Source organism: Anopheles merus, chromosome 3L, assembly GCF_017562075.2.
Source record: "Anopheles merus strain MAF chromosome 3L, AmerM5.1, whole genome shotgun sequence".
Lineage (NCBI taxonomy): Eukaryota > Metazoa > Arthropoda > Insecta > Diptera > Culicidae > Anopheles > Anopheles merus.
The window spans coordinates 11529324-11548833 of record NC_054085.1 but is presented as its reverse complement, the minus strand read 5'-3'; the positions used below and the strand labels follow the sequence as shown (position 1 = coordinate 11548833).

General features: G+C 42.6%; 2 protein-coding genes and 1 non-coding gene across 3 annotated transcripts in view; 2 read left to right on the top strand and 1 right to left on the bottom strand.

The window, feature by feature from the left end:
• The first annotated feature begins 66 nt into the window (after window positions 1–66).
• On the top strand, window positions 67–1104 carry LOC121598965 (transcription factor Sp8-like). The gene has a single exon (XM_041926355.1). It carries the CDS (start codon window positions 67–69, stop codon window positions 1102–1104), a length of 1038 nt encoding a protein of 345 aa, XP_041782289.1.
• A 3884-nt stretch (window positions 1105–4988) lies between these two features.
• The window catches only part of LOC121598501, a 112048-nt gene continuing 97526 nt past the window's right edge, over window positions 4989–19510 (top strand). Inside the window, exons 1-3 of the mRNA XM_041925441.1 lie at window positions 4989–6673; window positions 8763–8960; window positions 9279–9432. Of these exons, the coding sequence (XP_041781375.1) occupies window positions 6360–6673; window positions 8763–8960; window positions 9279–9432 (666 nt within the window). The 5' untranslated portion in view covers window positions 4989–6359. The remainder of the gene's footprint in view (window positions 6674–8762; window positions 8961–9278; window positions 9433–19510) is intronic.
• Trnaa-agc lies at window positions 17584–17656 on the bottom strand. Its single transcript has one exon. It is a non-coding gene; the product is annotated as a tRNA-Ala (tRNA).

Here is a 19510-nt window from a genome sequence, read left to right as displayed (position 1 = left end):
TCGTCGAGTCGTGTTGGCGGTGGCACTGGTGGTGGTGGTGGTGGCGGTGGTGTTGTTGGCGGTGGCATGGGCGATTCGTTCACCGGCAGTGGTATTGGTGGTGGGATAGCGGCGGCCGGTTGGAGCAACCTGACCCCATCGCCGTCCTCCTCATCGTTATCGCTGGTCAGCAGCAGCAGTAACAGCAGCGGAGGCGTCGGAACTCATTCCAGCAGCAGTGGCGCAAGAAAAGGATCCTCCTCGTCAGCGGGCGCGCCGTCCGCGTCGTCATCGTCTTCTGCAGCGGCGGCCGCGGCAGCAGCAGCCGCCGCTGCCGCCCTGGCAATGGCGGGCATCTCGCCCTCTGCCACCGCGTCCTCGGTAGTGTCACCTTCCGGTGCGGCGGCAGCGGCCCTGCTTTCCGGCGGCGGCGCATTCAGCTCACCTTCGCTGAGCGGTTCAGCTGGCTCGTCCAGTAGTGGGGGCAGCTTTTACGACAAGAAAACCATGTCATCGTGCCGCTATCAGCAGGAAAAGGGCGGTGCTGCTGCCACCGCGCAGATAAGCTCTTCCGCCCTTGCCGACTACTACGCCGCGGGCGCTGAAGCAGGCAGTGGAACGGCAGCGGCAGCCGTTGCAGCCGCTGCTGCCGCCGCCAGCCGTATGCTCGGCCACGGATCATCTCTAGTACCCCCCTCCGTTTACTCATCATTCCAAGAGTCGGCACTAGCGGCGGCGGCGGCTGCCGCAGCCGCCCAGCATCATCATACGGCTGCTGCCGCCCATCACCACCATCACCATCACCAACATGCTGCGGCAACACACCAGCAGCAAACTCAGCAGCAGCAACAGCAGCAGGTAGCAGTAAACAACAGCTTATTTTCACCCCACTTTGCCGCCGGGTCACCGTACCATCCGCCAATGCAGGGTGGTGGGGGAGGTGGAGCAAGCGCTGGTAGTCTTGGTGGTGGAGGAAGCATTGCTGGTGGTAACAGTATTAGTGCGTACGATACTACCAGCACCGCGGCACGGTCCTGTGCATTACCTTCGCCCACCATCTACCCACCGACGCCGCCCCCTTCCGCCCCATGGATACATCCCTGGTACGGTGGGGATACGTTTTAGTCAACGCTCTAGTTCCTTGTCTTTGCAGACGCCGTTCGTCGTCTGTGTGCACTGTTGTGTTGCGTTCGTTTTGGGTTTGTTTGGGTACAAGCACAGCTGCTTTTTTTCTGTTCGGTCCAAACATGATTACAGAATTACAGTGTTTCGAATAAGCAAAGGAGAATGAGCACCCCCCGCACTCTCCCATTTGCTGCTGCCACAAAGTTGATTTTGTACACAACAAACACACACATACACGAAACCTCCTTCCGTTGCGAAGATCAAAAGATGTACTAAAAGTAGATTTTGTTGCAATGTTTCTTTCACGTTTTTTTTTTCTTTTGTTGATTTTCTTTATCGCTTTTCTATTGAAAGGAAAAGTTTGAATACGTATAGAACGAATCTCTTCTTTTTTTTACTATGAATATGGGTAAAGAAACTGAAACAAAGCAGAATACACACACACACACACAGACACTCTTTGATTAGTAGTGTTAAGTGAGGAATTTAAGCAGTAAGTAGTACGCAGCAGCGGGCAGGCGGAGGCCGGAGTACTAGGAGTAGTGGCAAAAGCAGCATATGAAACAAAAGTTACTATCGCTCTTAGGCGAATCCACTTTATATAGAAATAACTTATTCATAATTAGGTCTTTCTCTCTCTCTTTCGAGGGAGATGGGTACAAGAGCGCACTAACGTTCGCATCTTTTATCTTGTGCTTGTGAAGTAATAAACGAAAGGTGTGTCACAGAACGGAAACGGGGGGTCGTGGGATGTAGAAATACACTTGATTTAAACACAAAAACACACACACACAAACACATGAACGCGAATTAGCATAAAATAAATACCAACACGCTAACAAAGAACGGCGCGCGCACGCGATCGAAAATGTGTAAGCGAAGAGTGCTAGAATCAGTTCTTAGGTAATCATTAAGTGTTTTAAAAATCACATCAACCCTTTTGTGTAAGGCATACGAGAACCTTTTAAAACAAATCTCGCCAAAACCAACACTTACGCTAACCGAACAAACGAATATACGCAAACAAAACGCATGCATTCATAAGATAATTTAGCATTAGCATGACTGAGAGGGAAGAGTTAAGGACACACTGCACTAGTAGAGAATTGGAATTTGAAGATTGGTTTGCAAAATTAGAAGAAGAAAAAAAAACCATTAGACTGATTGAGCGGATTATGACAAGGCGCAAGCAAACGAGATTCCAACCCGGGGATAGCATCCAACGCGGATACCGGTTGAGGGGATGTCCTATGACCTCCTAACCCCCCATAAAAACGTCCTCGTTCCGCTAAATATGTCTAAGCAATACGATTATGGGGGCGATTAGCTCCATTCGTACTGTGTTAACCACCGACTGTAAGCAGTGCGTGTGCTGCTTGCAACACTCACACACACACACAACACATACAGAGCAGTATTTGTGTATTAAAAAAAACAAAATGCTGTTAAAAAACACACCCGCAGGAGGAAGGTTTGCAGGGCTGCCTGAATTGTTGTTGCGATGCTCATTACATTACATCAGAAACTTATTTATTTTCCCAAAAAGCAAAGCGAAAACAAAAGCCCGTTACTTGAATTAGGTGTTAATATACACTACCACTGTACATGATGAGCAAACCTAGAGTCTAACCCTGTATCGTTTAAGAATTGAAGCGAGAATTCGAACAAAACTGCTAGTTGAACCTATTTTATGTATAAACAATGATTATTTTGTTAGTTTATTATTATTATTAATGTTATTATTATTATTATCACTAATGCGTTTCCATTGCGGCGCTATACTATGCATAGCGCGGCATACACACACACACTTTAATGGTGGCATTATTATTAGTTATTGTTTTGTTTTGTTTTTCTATCTCTCTCTCACACTATATGAAATACCACTCCATCAGTAAGCAGCATAATAGCATATTTAGAAGATAAGAATTTAGAATGAAAAACAAAGCAATGCCGCAAAGGACGTACAGTACGTATCAGAAAACAACTAGGAAGGAGGTCGGAGTCAGTCGGTACAAAAAAAAAAAAAACGATGGGCCGACGACGACTGAATAGTTAGACACTGAACGAAGGGCAGGTGGTTAGCACGAGAGGGCAGTTTTTGAGAACTATGAACTTAAAACTGAACAGCAAAACAATAAAAGTAAAACCACGCTTGAACGAGTGAACAAGTAAACGGATGGAAAGAGAGGGGGACGCAACAACTAATTGCGCAAACGCGAGTGTCCCTTTCGCAAATTAATTGAATGGTGTGTGTGATTGAATGGACTTGTATGAAAGAAATTAGTAACTATTTTTTTTTAATTTTTCGTTTAAAGCATTCGACATTCGTTGGGATTTTTTGGGGTTTCGATTCGACTGCAGTTTCGAACTCCGGTAATGCAAAAACAGCTTATCCGGTAAATGGATAAAAAGTTAGTCAATTACCCCTCAGGGAAAAGGCAACAGCTGATAAGCTTACCGGAGAATAGAAACACTTGGTTTGTGAGGAGGAGGGTTCGCTAACAGGCATAGAGTGTATATTTATTATTATTTTTCCGAGTCTGTACCATTTACACTGTAGATCAGTTTATACTTGTTGTTATTCTCAAAATTTTCTATATTTCCTATTTTTAGTTTATTTTTAACTCGGAATGAACGGTCCAAATCGTTCGTTTTGCTTTTTAGTTTGTATTTCATAAATAAACGATCAATCAAATTATTTTCTTAAAATTTTCAAATTCAAATCTTAATAGAAATGATGTCCAGGCGTAACTGTAGGCCTTTTAACATTCGACTTTTAGATTCAGCTCGGTGGCCTATTGGATAGCTACGCTGGCTCGTAAAGAGCCTCATCAAGATCGATTCCGGATTGGAGCACGTGTAATAATTACCTCCGCCTTAATCTTACTACACAGTGTTTGGTTATTAACACCAAGTGTTTCTTTGTTGTTATTATAACACTTAAAAAGGGTAATTTGATATAATATTATTTACCATATTTTTCAATGTATTAAAATCATCTTCAAATTCTGCTGTGTTTATATCCGAAAACATTAGATTCCTCCACATAATATTCTCTCAACACAAAACACACACACCCCAATCGCCTAGACGTAATTGTTTTGTTATTATTCCACGCTCATCAGCTGCGTGCACACCACCCTTCCCGACGTGTAGTACTACTTGCGTGTACCGGTACGCGATGGTCGAAAAGAGCTACTGCGACTGGTGGCGGCGGCTGGTTTCCAAGGAAGTGGTGGCATTTTTCCGTTGCGTCGTCGGCCACACACACGTGGTTGTTTTTCCTCTCGAACTCTGCCGTGTACGGCAGCTGCTGCTTTGCTCTCTTGCTCACACTTTTCCACTCCCGCTCTCTCGCACTCCCGTCGGAATCACATGGTGTAGGAAGAGCGGTTCGGTTCGGAGTTTCGGAGTCTGAGAGTTTGTGGCCACCCACCGTGTGAGTCATGGGATCTGCCATTGGGGGAACCAACCGTCTAATTCTCTTCACTTGGATGTGGAAAATCTTGGCGAGAGGAGGAACGTTGTTCATGTTTTTCTGAGTTGTAGAATGGAAACTGTCCAGTGTAGGCCACTGGACTCTCTCTAAATCTTTGAGTCTGCTTTGTGATGAAAAATTATGGAAAGCATGTTAATCACCCAATTTTTCCCACAGATAGTACACAGCATTAGTCATCAAGCATCCCTTATTAGAGAACACAAAAGAACACGAGATGTTCCTCCGCTGGAGGATGTTCTCTCATGGGTGCGCGCTCCCATGTTCTCTCTCTCTCTCTCTCTCTCCCGCAACACACTCTCCTTCAGCTCTCTGGAAAGAGCGGAAAATGGATTTGATTATTGTCAAAAATTTTCCTCGTGACGTTTCCACAGTTTGGGGCTTTCCCTCGTGAGCCGTACCTGTGTCCTGTATGGTGGCCCCGTGGTTGTTGTTTTTTGTTGTGTGTGCACCGTGTATTTGTTTTGCCAACAACCCTTCCTGTAACAACTCGGGTTGCAGTACTCCATTTGGAGCATTCAGTGTTTGCCATTCGGGGTAAAGTTCCTGAAAAAACCGGAAGTATTGCTATGTAAGGAGTGTTATTCGTGGTGTGACAAGCATATGGATGTGGGTAGAGTAGGCCATGGATATTCTTTGGGCAGTTCACCACAGCCACCGATCAACCGTACACATCAACATCAGAGAAAAAGAAGAGAGCGAGCGAGAGAGAGAGAGAGAGAGAGAGCCAATTGGTACAAAGCAGTAAAGAAAGAGAGGGTATTAAAATCTTGAAATCAAATGTTCTTCCCCGACGGATGACGGTGTTTGGAAATTAGTGTTCGGAATAGCGTGAGACAAAAAAACCGTGGGAACAAAAACCGCGGATGATGGAAATGTGACTGCGTGTATGCGTGTGCGTATGTTGGTGTGTGTGTGTGTGTATATGTTGGTGTTCAATGTGAACAGATCGAAGCAACCTTCGTGGGAGAGAGCGGATGTGCGAAATGAGATGTGTCAAATTAGTGGGTGAATAGTCCTCGCGGAAGCTGTTCCTTTTATCGGGACGGGGAATATCAAGAAGGTTACGGGATATCTTGCCAAAAGCCGTTTTATCACGTACATCAGTAGAGATGTAGGTTGTGTGTGAGGCCTTTTTTTTAACTTGGAATATATCCCAAACTCCCGTAAATGTTGTCCTTTGTTTGGATCGGGAACAATAGCACAGCAACACCCAGTCGCGTCTTCTGGTTTTGTGGGTCGCATAAGGAAGGAATCTAAGTTGCGAATACACTGTGATGGAGACACCTTGCAGGCAGAGTCAGGAGGGTGGCCCTGTCGCCCTGTCGCCCATATTGCGAGTCGTCAACCAGCGGGGTGGTTAAAGAAAGTGCGGAAGTGTGAACGTATCCTCGCCGCTGGTGTGATCCGCCGAGTGGAAAGTGTGGTTCGAGTGACATGAGTGAGTGATGTTGAATGGAAATTTTCACAAGCGATTAGTGGTCGGAAAAGCTTTCGTGTGAAAATCTTGAAGAAGAATAGCTCGCTGTTTCCCTTTCTGTGGCCGCAGCGAGTGGTGAAAGGATGTATCTTACCACACTGCAAGTCGCACTTTACACCTGCTGAAGTGAGGTTCCTTTTTACTACGCCCCACGCCTTCTACGATGGGCATCGTCGTACAGTAGCGGCGCTTCGTCCCTGTGGGAAATTCCTCCGTGTGTGTGTGTGTGTGTGTTTGTGTATCGTAGGAAACAATCCTCCGCGTGTCCAAGGAACGATGGAGCGGGTTTGGCGTAAAGTCAATCAGGGCCTCACTTTACGATCCTCCTCATCGAAGTCGGCGGCAACGGCCGGTGGTGGCGCAAGCGGTGGACCAAATGCTGCGTCCCTCGTCACGGCTGGTCCCTCGGCCGGTCCTTCCGCCGGTGGACCGACGCATCATTCGACCGACACGACCAGTTCGGCCGGTTTCGGCGAGTCACAGGTGGTGGCCGTGCAAAGGCGCCGGTCGGTGGTGGCGCCGCAGGCGAGCACGGCCTCGTCCGAAAAGCGGCGACGCCGGCGGCGCCGCAGTCGCCCCAGCAGGGAAGGGTAAGTAAAGAAGAAGGGGAGGGGAGGGGGGTTTGCATTTTTCATGACGTACGCTTGGCCGAAGTTCGTACCGAGTAGGCGGTGAATCAACAGTCTTTTTTCCAAAGGATCATTGATCTTTCTGACAGAAATGACAGGATGAAGCATCGAGGGAGAGGAGAGTAGAGTAATGAAGTTTCCAATTTGAAATTGCCAATCATTTCTATTTGAATTTTTAAAAAGATAAAAATAAAATAATTATTCTAAAACCTACTAAATACAGCTATAAAAGTTGGCTTTATGTTAAGTCTAAGTCAAGACTGGATTTCAACAAAAAAGAATCTATTACAAACAGAAGTTGGTGATCTCTTATATCCTACATTAAGATTTAAGACGAAGAAAAACTTGATTAAACATTTAGGGATGCTTTTAACCGACCTTCATTCAAGTTAAATTCAACTAGACAAGACTTGGTATGACTAGAAGTTTAACATGCGACGTTTCCTTGGACCTGTCTATTATGAGACGACCATTTCGTTCAAGTCTCGTTCAATCTTGGGAAAAGATTGACATCGAAATCGGGGAAGTTGAGATTAATGGCAAACGTTATTAATTAAATTAGAAACTACTGTAAAATCCAGTAAAACAAACTGTTGTTAAGTAATGTCTTATCCAGGCCCCTACACAAGTATTTCATCGATGTACGTTTGTAAGAAGAATAACAATAAGAAGAAGACATTCATTCCATTTGATATTTACGAAGAGTACAGTAGCCTATACATTCTACAGAACATTGATCCCGATGCGTATGTTTTATTACTATCAACATATGTTAATGCTTATGGATGCTCGTCTTAAGTGCAACAAATCATTGTCCATTAATATTTACAAATTCTTCAATTCATCTTAATGACTTATAATCTGGCAGAACGTCTATACCATATTCATAATTCTGAGTTCTCTCCCAACATAGATTAATCTAAACGTCCTGAAACATGAAACTGTTGTCTGTGTCTGAATTTTCTTCTTCTTTGGCACAACACAACCGTCGTCGCCCAATGCCTGCCTCTGAACCACTAATGGGCTTGACTTTCAGTGACTAGCAGGATAGTTAGTGCTACATATGGGCGCTCAGTCCATTTGGTGCTTGAACCCATTACGAGTATGTTTTAAAGTCTTGCTAGTGGACGATTGTACCACGAGATCGGCCCTCAAATTTTGGGGTCTCTAAACTATGGTAAGCGAACCCAATGCGGCCCTTGAGAGCTTTGAATGCGATCCGCTATAACTTTGTAAAGGTGAAAATAAATATCTTGCTATTAAGTCAACATTTTAGTATAACATTAACATTCATTCGGTTAAATGCAAAGATCATCAATTTGGAGACCCCTGTCCTAAACAGTGAACATCAAATTATCATATTAGTCTCAACTCATACCGGATCTTTTGGAGCTTCTAAGGCCTGCATTGGTTTTATGGCTCTTGATCTCGATATGTCTCGTTAAACACTGTATTTTCTTGAAAATGGACTCAAATAGATTTCTACAACAATTATATTGATATGATATTTACCATGTAAAGAATATGTGTGAGCGTTCAATAGTATTTTTGGCATGGAAAAAGGTTCTTGGAGGCCTTAGCGTGACCAGAACATGCTAGGATGATGCCACTTAGCCCGAGGTTAGAGGAGTCTTTACTAAATTGATCAATGATTGACACCAATCACATTATGGTCTATGCCTTGCAGGCTGCTGTGTTCTTCAAGGCTGACTGTCATTGTGTAGCATGGAAATGTCCAAAAATAAGGAAGTATTTATGTCCTCGTATTTCAACATAAGTTGTGCTCTCTAGAGGAAATGGAAGGACTTAGTTCAGTATGAGTATATGATTAAACAGAAGATGATAATTTCCGATCGTTGCTGATCATAAGATCTTAAGCATATTATAGTTTCTTTTTGAATGTCTTAATGTGGAATTTTGATTCCAGAATGATTCATAACTGCCATTTAATCTTTTACCATTAAAGGCCATTTTAATGTAGCAAACAATGGTGCAATAAAAAATAACAACTCAAAATCATTCCATTTAACAATCGTCTCTCCATTTACAGCGCATCGCAAAGTGGCCACGGGTCGGGAGGCCACCACAAAGGACATTCATCTGGCGGCCGGCGGAGCAACAGCCAATCGGTTACCATCGCGCAACAGTCCAACGAACAATCGCTCAGACAACGAGCCGTGGCACGGTTGAAGATGTTCAACTTCAACCTCAACTGGGACCTGCACATGACGCAGTGCAAACCGTGCGGGTAAGAGATTTCGCTTTTCGCGCGACGTTTGTCTGTCCCGAAAAAAAACCCCGAATAGTATCTACCCAACCAACCACAACAGGCGGGAAAGGATTTTTGCGGTTCCTAGTCCCTTTCCCGGATGGGTGTCTGTTGCTAGCGCTTTGCTGCTAGCCACGGGGCTGCAATTTCCTTAATAGGTTGACCTACTTTTTTCCATACCGACGCCTTTCGTGTTTCCTCTGAGTAAGCTTTTGTGTGTGTATTTTTTTTTTTTCTATTTTCTTATGCACTCGTTTTTCGCTGCTTCTGCCCGTTCTTGGTGCTCGCGTTCTTCAGGCCTAAGAGCAGCGGCAACATTATCACTCGCAGGCTGTGCCGCAATCGGCGCGGCGAGGACAACGAACTCTACCGCTCGAACAGCTTCAAGTTCGAGCGGTTCGAACGCAAGGACCCGATGGAAGCGGGCGCCAGGACAATGCTGCGGAAACAGGTATGTTTGTTGTTGTTGTTCAAAGTGCAGTCTACTTTATTTATTGTTTGCATGGGCGCATAGGTTTTCGAATTTCACCTCTCTAAGGACACCCCGCCGTCCGTAGAGTGGGAACGAAAGTACTTTGCAAATAGTTGGGATGTGTTTGGATGGCAGTTTATTGAATTACAGAATGATGATTACATTGTTTTTAATTGTTATTTTCTTGTTGAAATTTTCTAAATTCTAATTCACAAACCAATTAATTCAAAATGTTTTATTTGAATAAGGAGAAGGAAGTAATATTTCAGAAAGTGTCAGAAAGACTTTCTTTTGAATAGTTTAATGGTTTTTTACAACATAAATTAATATTTTAGCCCTACAGACTTATGCTTATAATACTAATTGAAGAACTTTGGCGGAAGTGGCCTTCGATGTACTACTGATGTATCTGATTTATTTTTAAGTAGCAGTACGAATAACTGCAAATTCGAGCAACTCAATATGGCTACGAAATGAAAGAAGCAGATAAAAGGCTTTCTTAGATATCAGGTCAAATTAAGACAAATCTTTTAATGGTGAAAAATATGAGAATATTTAAGAAACATACTATTAAAGACAAAATTTAAATTTGGTGTAGCCCTTCCAGTGCTCTGCGAACGTGCTCCGGTAGCGTACAAGTATTGCGAATTGCATACAAACAGGGGAAGCATATAGCGCCATCTACTTGTCAAAATATAAACTGCAGAGTTTTCCCGTTTTGGCGGTTTGATTCAAATGTGGCACATTTTAATACTTACATTGCGTTCGTTTCGGAATAGGGCCGAAAAGTATAAAGCTTTAAACAAATACCACAAACACAAATTATTAAATTTCTTCATTGACGATGTAGAACATCTAAATTGCTTATCGCTGAATTATTTTATATAGTGTTTTGTGTATGTAAAAGATAATTTCATATTTTTAGTTTTTGAATCCAATACGTTCTTCAAATTAAGTTTTTGTCTATAATTTTCGATAAATTTACCTCCTTCGCATAAGTATAAGATTCCATTTCCCATACAAGAATGGGTTTCCTTCGATTGACTGTTAGGATGCTGGGAAGAAATGAGATAATCTGGGTATTGGAGAGAACAAACCTTTCAATGCGACTGGTAAAACAATTGATTGATTTATTTCAATGTTTTAATGGAATGTATGAGACATGTGCAGCAATCTTTTACATCAATTCAATACAATTCGTTTGAAAATAATTAATGTCTCAGGGTGGAAACATCCAGGTAATAAGATATTACCTTTCTGCTTACTAAGTCAAAGTTTGCACCACATCGCGCTTTATTTAGTTACACAGATGTTGTCAGGAGGGATAAAAACGCTGTGTAAAGGACGGATGATCAAATTAGACAAGACTGAATGCATCACTTGTTCGTGCTCGCTATTGTGTTTACAATTCCCTGAGGACTCCGTCTTTCGCGCTTAGCATCTAGCTTTTAGGCCTGTGCAAAATTCCCTCAACGAAAGCTCAATCCTGAGGCTGGCATGGGGTGACCATATTTTAATATGGCAAAGTGGTGCGCTGTCTCGGTCCATTTTTTTCATTCGTTTGTTGATAAATGGCAACACCGTAGTCTTCCAGCACGACGCCGTACACTCTCGGCATGACTTGTGGAAAAGCATCACCCGCTTTTGCCACTTGCACCGATGCTCGATGTTATTTATATCATTTCGGCAGTAGTTGTTCCTGCCAAACACTTTACGGGACGAGGTGATATGATGTGTACACACCGGGCCACGCGGTAGAAAAGCTTTTCATTTACGAAAATAAACTTCGACACACATAGACACAATCGCTTATCGTTGGAGTGGAATATTGTTTCCTCCTTGCGTTTTCCATGGTTGCGCTTGGCCGTCACAAGAGAAGAAAGGTGAAACAAGAAGGTAAAGGGCAACTACCACTATTTCGCACCGAACATTATTTTCGTGCAGCTAGCTTCTTTTCCCTCACCTTTGGTGTTCGCCGTTGAAACATTGCAGGAAACTCATTTTCCTTCTTCTTTGAAAGCGTAGCGCGGAAAAACGAACGGAAAAGTTATTTGGCCCCAGCAACCGTTCAGTTTCTCTCTCTCTCTCTCTCTCTCTCTCTCTCTCTTTCTCTCTCTCTCTTTATCTCTGGTTTGTGTTTGTCTTTTTGGCGAATTGAGCCGTACATTCAAAGGAAGCGTAATTTTGGGGTTCCAAGATGTGGGAGTGAATAAAAAGGAAAACCTCCAACATTATTTCCTAGCTAGGAGAAGGAGAAGCACAAGCAAAACACAAACACTAGAAAGGAAAAAAACTGTTCGTAAATGTGCAAAACGAAACAAAAGAATATTAGTCGATGCATTATTAATGTCTCTCCATGGCGTTTTCGCGCCCACATCACGAAAATAGTGATTGCGTCGGCAAACCGACGCTACTATTCTTCCGCTGGTTCCTGGTGTTCCGATATCGGGTTTGATCTTGTGCCGTTTGCTGTCGTAGTGATGTCCCTTTGGCGAGTTTCCGGCTTTTCACATCCTGGCTGTGAAAGTGGGACTGCGAAACTGGCTGGCTGGTTTGCGCATGGTGGTTTTGCTTGAGTATCTCTCGAGTATTTACATTATTTATAGAACAATAAGCTTCAGACAACTTGAGAAGAATAAAGTGTACAGAGAGAGAGGGACTAGAATGGGGACGATATTTTTGCACGAGTTCGCTCGTGCTGCAGTTGGTGAAAAGAACGCTGAAAGTGTGTTTGCTGAAGTATATAGTGTCCTGTTTTCTGCGTTTGCCCGTTACTGGTGGAGAGAAAAATGCATCGAAAGAGGAAAGCTTTTCAATCGGTCGAAAGGTCGCACCCAAAAGGCTCTGGGTGTCAATGGAAGCAATGGAGTGTTTTGTGTAGTGCGATTGTTTCTTTCACTGGCGAGTGTGCACTGTAGTGATTTTGCTGAGCTCTTGAAAACCTGTGTCTTCATCGATTCGTCGAGTGTAGTAGACAAAAAGGGATTCATTTAAAGTGTAACGTGAACGTTTTATGAAGTCTATTGGACATTGTAACTATTATTGTATGGATGTATACAATGATGTCTTGGTGGAACTATTTGTGAAACAAGTCTTTCGTTGCAGGCGTAGTAGAAACTCCCAAAGAAAATAAACATATTAAAAGATGCTATATTTGTATGGGGAAATTGCGATAAAATACATTTGCATTAAATACAAGTCGCGTTGAACATGATTTTGAGAAAGATAGTAAATGCACCATTAGACATGAGGAATTGTTTGAGGAATACCACACTATGGCCGTAGATGAGGAAGCCTGCTGCACAAAAGTTGGTTTGTTATAATTATTTATAGTTTTCCATACATTTTACGTCTCTTCAAAATTAATGTTTTCCTTAGGCGAATATTCTTCAAGCTGCATATGCGATTTGGCAGTCGAAATTAACTCAGATGAGTTTTTGGGCTTCAATTCACAAAACCTGTTCGAAGTATTCCATGCTTTTCCCGTGGTTATTTAGATACATCATTGCAACATCTACATTAGTTTTCCTAAACATGAATATCTCTCTAAGCTGATGGTACCTTGAAGATTTACCTTAGCGAGATTTAACGGTTTACTAATTGTTGAACTATTTATTAATAAATTAAAATGTTCGATTCCATTCAATTCAATTCAACATAGGAAAAGGAATTTCTGTATTTTGGATCGAGCGATATCTGAATGTTTATTATGGAGGACGACTATAGGAATAGCTTCAAACTACTTCACTGCAACACTAAATAATAATGCAGGCGGTCTCCGAAATACACGGTTAATGGGGACCGAAAACAGCCGCAAAAGACCGCGTATTTCGAATTTCCACGAAAGTCAAATCTCGTGATATCCAGCCAAAATATCACTCATCTTCGTGTAGTTTTGCAAGTGATTTTAGCCCCCAAATTAATTATTTGATACGATTCTGACTGAAATAAACAGTTTTAAACCTTTTGAAATGGTTTTTAACATTCGATAGGGAAATTATTTGGCAATTTACAATGGATGTGTCAAATCAGTATAATTTGCTCAAAGCACTGTCAAATTTAGACAACCGCGTATCGCCGAATCCGCGTATAAGAGGTACCGTGTATCTCGGGAACCGCCTGTTTTCTAAAACGAGCTCCAAGATTTATCAAACATTCTTTCCGCTTCCGATGCCATCCATGAGTCTATTGACATCAGATGCAATGAGATGGGGTTGGATGTTCTAACAGATCTTATTATCTCATCTAATGAGAGGAACACATTTTTAATAAGGGAATTTTTAAAAGAGAATCTCACTTTGCAACTTTACCTTGAACATGCATTTGCTTGCTGCATAGAACATCTGAAAACTATTCAGAAGCTGTCATAAACACACAAGTCTGGAAAAAGCAGAGATGTTGTAAATAACCAAATACATTCTCTTCATTGTTAAAATCAGTCTCTCATCTAGGTCCGGTCCAGGTTCGAGCTAATGCGGACCTTGTGAAAGTCGGTTAGTCTGTCCATGGGACCATTGAGCCTACCCAAAAGTTGTTGAAAATAGTTGTCCGTATTGTATTACTGATTCGAACGTAAACTAACAACTATCCGTTTTCTGTACGATTGCCTGTTTGTTATTTTACCTCCCTGTGTGTCAAAAATGAAATATTCATCCATCACGTTCCGTACAAAGTTTATCTGTTCAATTTCCAACGGCCACAATTCATTTACAAAATAAACTGTCAGCCAATGATTTAATTGGTCTGCCATTTTTTTCTCTGTCTCTCTCTCTCTGTTTCTGTCTATCCTGCTCCTAATTGTTCAGGTAGATCTGTTTTAGCGGAAACCATGTCGCACGACTGACACGCCGGAAAATATTACAACTGCATCCAGTTTTTAATTTCATTTGATGCTTATACACAGGCAAAGCAAAAAGAAACAGGAAAACCTTTAGCTAAACTGTTATGGAACAAAGCGGCTGCTCTGCCCTGACAAAAAACAGCATCTCCCGGGTTGGTCACGGAAGTTAAAAAGTGAAAAACCTCACGTTGCACGGGTAATAGCACCGGACGACCATTTAATATTCAAAACCAAACAACCGTCCCGAAACCTGGGGGTTCTTCCCTTCTTTGTGGCCGGATTCTGGGTGGGATGGGTGGTCGATACGGTGCTGGCCGGGTCCCGTTTAACCGGCGGATAGGTTCGACAGCATCAAAACATCAAATATTCGCCTGCATAATAATTTTATTTATTTTATTTATGCTCTCAATACACAACTGGCCTTCCCTCGACCGACCAACTCAACCAGTTGGGTGTGCGTGTGGTGTGTGGTTGCCCTCCGGGGTGTTAGCTGGTGGGTGCCTTTTCCTCTTTTACTTTTTGGGTGTCGTTTCTTTGCAACGATCGCTGGGATGGGCTTTGCCAGGGGGTGGGGGGGGGGGGGGAGCACTGGATGTGCGAGGGATGAAATATGGAAATGTTTCATGTGTCACTTCCATTCAACCTCATACTGATGCCTAGTGGTCTGAGGACGCGGCTGCGGGTAGAGACAGCACTCTGGGCCAAAAGATGCATGCGACAACAAGGACGCCATTTGCCGATTTGCCTTTCCGGTGTCTTCCTCTCTACTCTATGCCCTTTTGGACACATCGACATCGTACAGAAATTATGTGTTGGAAAATGCTCCAACATGTGCAGAAGCGCCATGTGGTTTGTGGTTTTTTTCCTCTCTTTTCTTGGGGAGAATGGGATCATCATCGAGTGGGGAGTTAGGCAAAACCCGATTGTCACAACACACACACACACACACACACACACACACACACACACACACACACACACACACACACACACACACACACACACACACACACACACACACACACACACACACACACACACACACACACACACACACACACACACACACACACACACACACACACACACGCAGACTGGTCGAAGATGAAGTGTGAAGCAGTGCAACCGCTGGTATGATAAGGATTCCTGGGGAAGTATTTAGAGTTTCAAAGGGATGGGTCTTTTTGTTGGGGTTTTTGGCCATTAGAGAAGAGACGGCCAGATAAATAAGAGCATCATTTGAGTATCTGATTGGTAATGGGATGCTTAGAAAAATGTGTTAAGTTTTGTAGGTCTATGTGTATGTCATTCAGTCTGGAACTGGGAAACCTTCTCTTCTGTTGAAGTTTTAAAGTCACCGAGTATACAAACATACCCTCAGGGACACGAGAATGTTTTTCATCCTCCAACCAATGTATTTTGCTCGCACTTCAAACTGCACACGATGCAGTAAGACACGCTGTTAGACTCGCATTCGGAATGCGAGTGGTGCAACAGATACGTATTTGTACGCGAAAACGTTATCCTGCTCCCGTCCCGTGGTGAGATGAATCGACGCTTTGGGACTACCGCAGCAGTCGCCGCGTGCTGTGCTGCTGTGGATTGGTTGGCTTGAGCTCTGCAGTAAATAAACTTCTGCGTCGTGCGAAATCCCTGGCCGAACAACAGGCCGTCCAGGCTCTTCGGGTGGTGTTGGTACCCGTGCGATAGATGATGCTGCCGTGTTAAACCACATACACACGCCACACGGAGAGACACGATGGGCAACAATTTATCCATCCCATGTCGCGGGAATTGGATTGCACCGAAGCCGCCGGCTCACGACTGGTAGCAGAGAGTGGCTTGCCGCGCTTTGGTGAAGTTATTTCTGGCGGGCAACGTATGATCTACCCGTTGACAGTTTGCTGCAGTTTCGGCGGTTAGAACAGGGGAAGAAATGGAAGTAAAAAGAACAAGAAAAACAATCGTGAAACAGGATTTTTCCAAAGCTTTACCATCGCTCGTTTGGTCGCTCACAGTACGTGGCCACTCTCGCACGGTGCGCGTCTAAACTGTATGAAAGCGTGAGGCGAACAGGGCAAGCACGACGTGCAACCGCCGTTGCTCTGCGTACGTGCGTGTCTGGGAATTTATGCTCGGCGAATCGTTTACGTATTGTGATTAGGATTCTTTCTTTTTTCTGTTGCACCAAAAGGACCAAGATATTCAGACGGAACACTAGACAGACGTTTTATTGCCTTTTTTGTGGGTTTTGCTGGACGTACTGTTGTCAGTACTGGAGAAATAAAATATTAATCACTGTTAGTCTAAAACGTTCATCAACGGAAGCAATGCAAAAGTTTTTTTATGGTTAATTTTTTTGATTAAATTAATTTAATGCGTTAGCTGGGTCATCTGCATTGTATCTTATGGAAAAGTTCGCACATGTAATAAATCTCAACATATTTCAACATTATTTGTGTTACTACTCTAAACCACTGGCAGTTTTAAACAGTGATAATTGCCATCTTAAGACAATATATTTGCGTATATCTTTGATTTGAATAGTGTTATTAATTATAGGTAGTTCCCGAGATACACGTTACCTGTTATGCAATACGTGGATTTCTAAATTTAACAGTTTTTTGAGCAATTTGTACTGATTTAACTCCAAATGTACTGAATTGTAAAATGCGAAATAATTTCCCTTTTGATCGAGTGTTAAAAATCATTTCAAAAGGTTTAAAACTGTTACATTTAGTCAGAATCATATCAAATAATTAGTTAAGTGGCTAAAATCACCCCCTACTTGTAAAATTTTGAGGAAATTAGTGATATTTTGGCTGGAAATCACGAGATTTGACTTACGCGGAAATTCGAGATACGCGGTATTTTATGGCCGTTTTTGGTCCGCAATAATCGTGTATCTCGGGGACCCGCCTGTACTTACAGGGTTTTTCAGGGGTTGTCACAGTTTTAGGACAAGTTTTTGACTCTCTTTTAGGAAATGAACTCTATATCATAGGAATTGGACTCTATAGCATCCTTTTTTAAACAAATCTAATAGGATTTTTCAAGCAACTTGTTCAAAACGTGTGCCATAGAGTCCAAATCCCAACTTATCAGAATATTTGTTATAGGAAAAAATCAATGAAGAAAAGCGTCCCACAACTGTGAGAACCCTGTAATTCCCCCTCTTTAAAACAATTAGTATCTATTTACGTTACATTTCGTTGTTTATCAGTAAAAACACGTATCATGAACGAAATTCTTTGACGAAAGAAAAAGGTTTTAAATGATAAAATTATCACTGGAGATGCCGGGTATCGATCCCGGTACCTCTCACATGCTAAGCGAGCGCTCTACCATCTGAGCTACACCCCCGTGGTAGAAAGCAAAGTGTTGATTTAGCATTTAGTTCGTTTCTTCGGTACAGTGAAAGTGTGAAATATTCCGTACAGTGATGTGAAATGTTAAAACGACGGCTAGAGCTGAGTAAAATTATACCTCATTTAAAAATAACTGATAATATTTCAATCTTCTTTATCATCTCATCCAAATAAGCGCAAAATAGTTCTCGTTAGAGAGTTCCAGCGCGTATAAACCTACAAAAGAACATTATTTTGCAGCATGATCAATCAATCAAATCGATAATGAATCAATAACAGTTCGTTGCAAGTAACGTTCATTATTAGCGCTCGTGCTCTCGTGCAAATTGTGCCTTCAATCGCAATCGCAATCGTCAGCTTCTACGCCGGCGGCATTTCCTGAATTGTAGCGCTTCCTCATTCAAGGTGATAAAGTCGGCAGCCGAACGCATCAACGTGAAAATGTGAAGCAAAAAGGCGAAAACATAAAACGTGGTAAAAAAATGAGCAAGAACTGGAATTGTGAACACTCCCTTCTCCCGTTCCGGTTTGTTATTGGCTCTGACGATTGGCTCTGGCCTCGATTTCGGTGGGTCCTAATCAGCAACGTGTTGGGCGCGGCAAAGACGGACGGTTGGTGCAATAGGATTAAGACTCCGATTTTTATTGAAAATTTACATTTTTATGAGATTTTTTGACGCTGCCGTTTTTTCCGTTTGTTGCGGCTGGCTGTTTCCCTTCCAGGTTACTGCAGTCATACTTGGTTTGTGTGATTGTACTTGGATTGTCCCAGCAAATAGGTTCTCTGGTTGGGTTTCTTGGAGCACAAAATGTTCCTCCCACTTTGGTGACGAGTTGGGCAGAGTGAATGTTAATTTTCTCGCTGTTTGCCATAGATCGCGGGTTTTCTATATTTACTTAGGGCGGTTTGTCTCTTTTAATTTGACCGTAGAAATGGTCACCAAACGAAGAAAAAAGCAAGCGATCCGAATCAATTTGACAAGACGTGCAAATTTGACATGCTTCAAAGTAAAATAAAAGAAAGTAAGCAAAAGGATCGCTTTCGGTATATCGGCACAAGAGGTTTGATTGAAATTAAGCGAACTTTTATCCGTCGAACCGGTTGATTGGAAAATAGGGTTGACAGTTTGGAATGGGAAGTTCAATCCTTCGTCTGGACGATTTATTGGTTTAGTAAACAGTGAGATTATGGCAAGAGAGAGGCAGGGCATGTAGTAGTATTGGCGTATTGTTTCGAAGTTTTAGCATGGGTTCAGTTATAATTAAATACAATAGCTTATGTAAAGGCAACCCATCAAATCTGTATAGAGTAATGTCCAAGGTTGACGCCAAAATTTCAAAAAAAAAAATAATTGAAGATCTATTGTTTTTAAATTACAGATTGAAATTTATACTGTTTAAATTAGATAAATAATCGTATTAATCTAATATTTGCTTAAAAATCGAATAAATTTTTACATCAAATAATGAATTTCCAAACCAACTACGACTCATACCACAGCTAAATTAAACTGAAAGTGTACGAGCGTTTCCCTACCTTCTGCTGTTGCCTCTCTATTGCACAAACACTCTCGACTGGATTTATTCATTACTGCTCCCGCGAACCAGGGGCCGAGTGAGTTATACGATTTCATTCCGTTTAATTAACGCTCGACGGGTGGCATACGAATGCCACCCAATGGGGGATGTCAATGGCCGAACGGTCGCGAAACACATGTGACACAGACACACACCGTGGTGGAGCTCCAGTATTCTTGACACGAACCGTTTCGCTGTCCAGGGGCGTGCTGGTGGAAAATCTGCACCTGTTTTTCCACCTCACGGACGTGTTTTTTTGGGGCGCGGATGA

Coding starts and splice junctions, on each gene's coding strand:
- LOC121598965 (XM_041926355.1), top strand. CDS start 67: ATGGGCGATTCGTTCACCGGCAGTGGTATTGGTGGTGGGATAGCGGCG.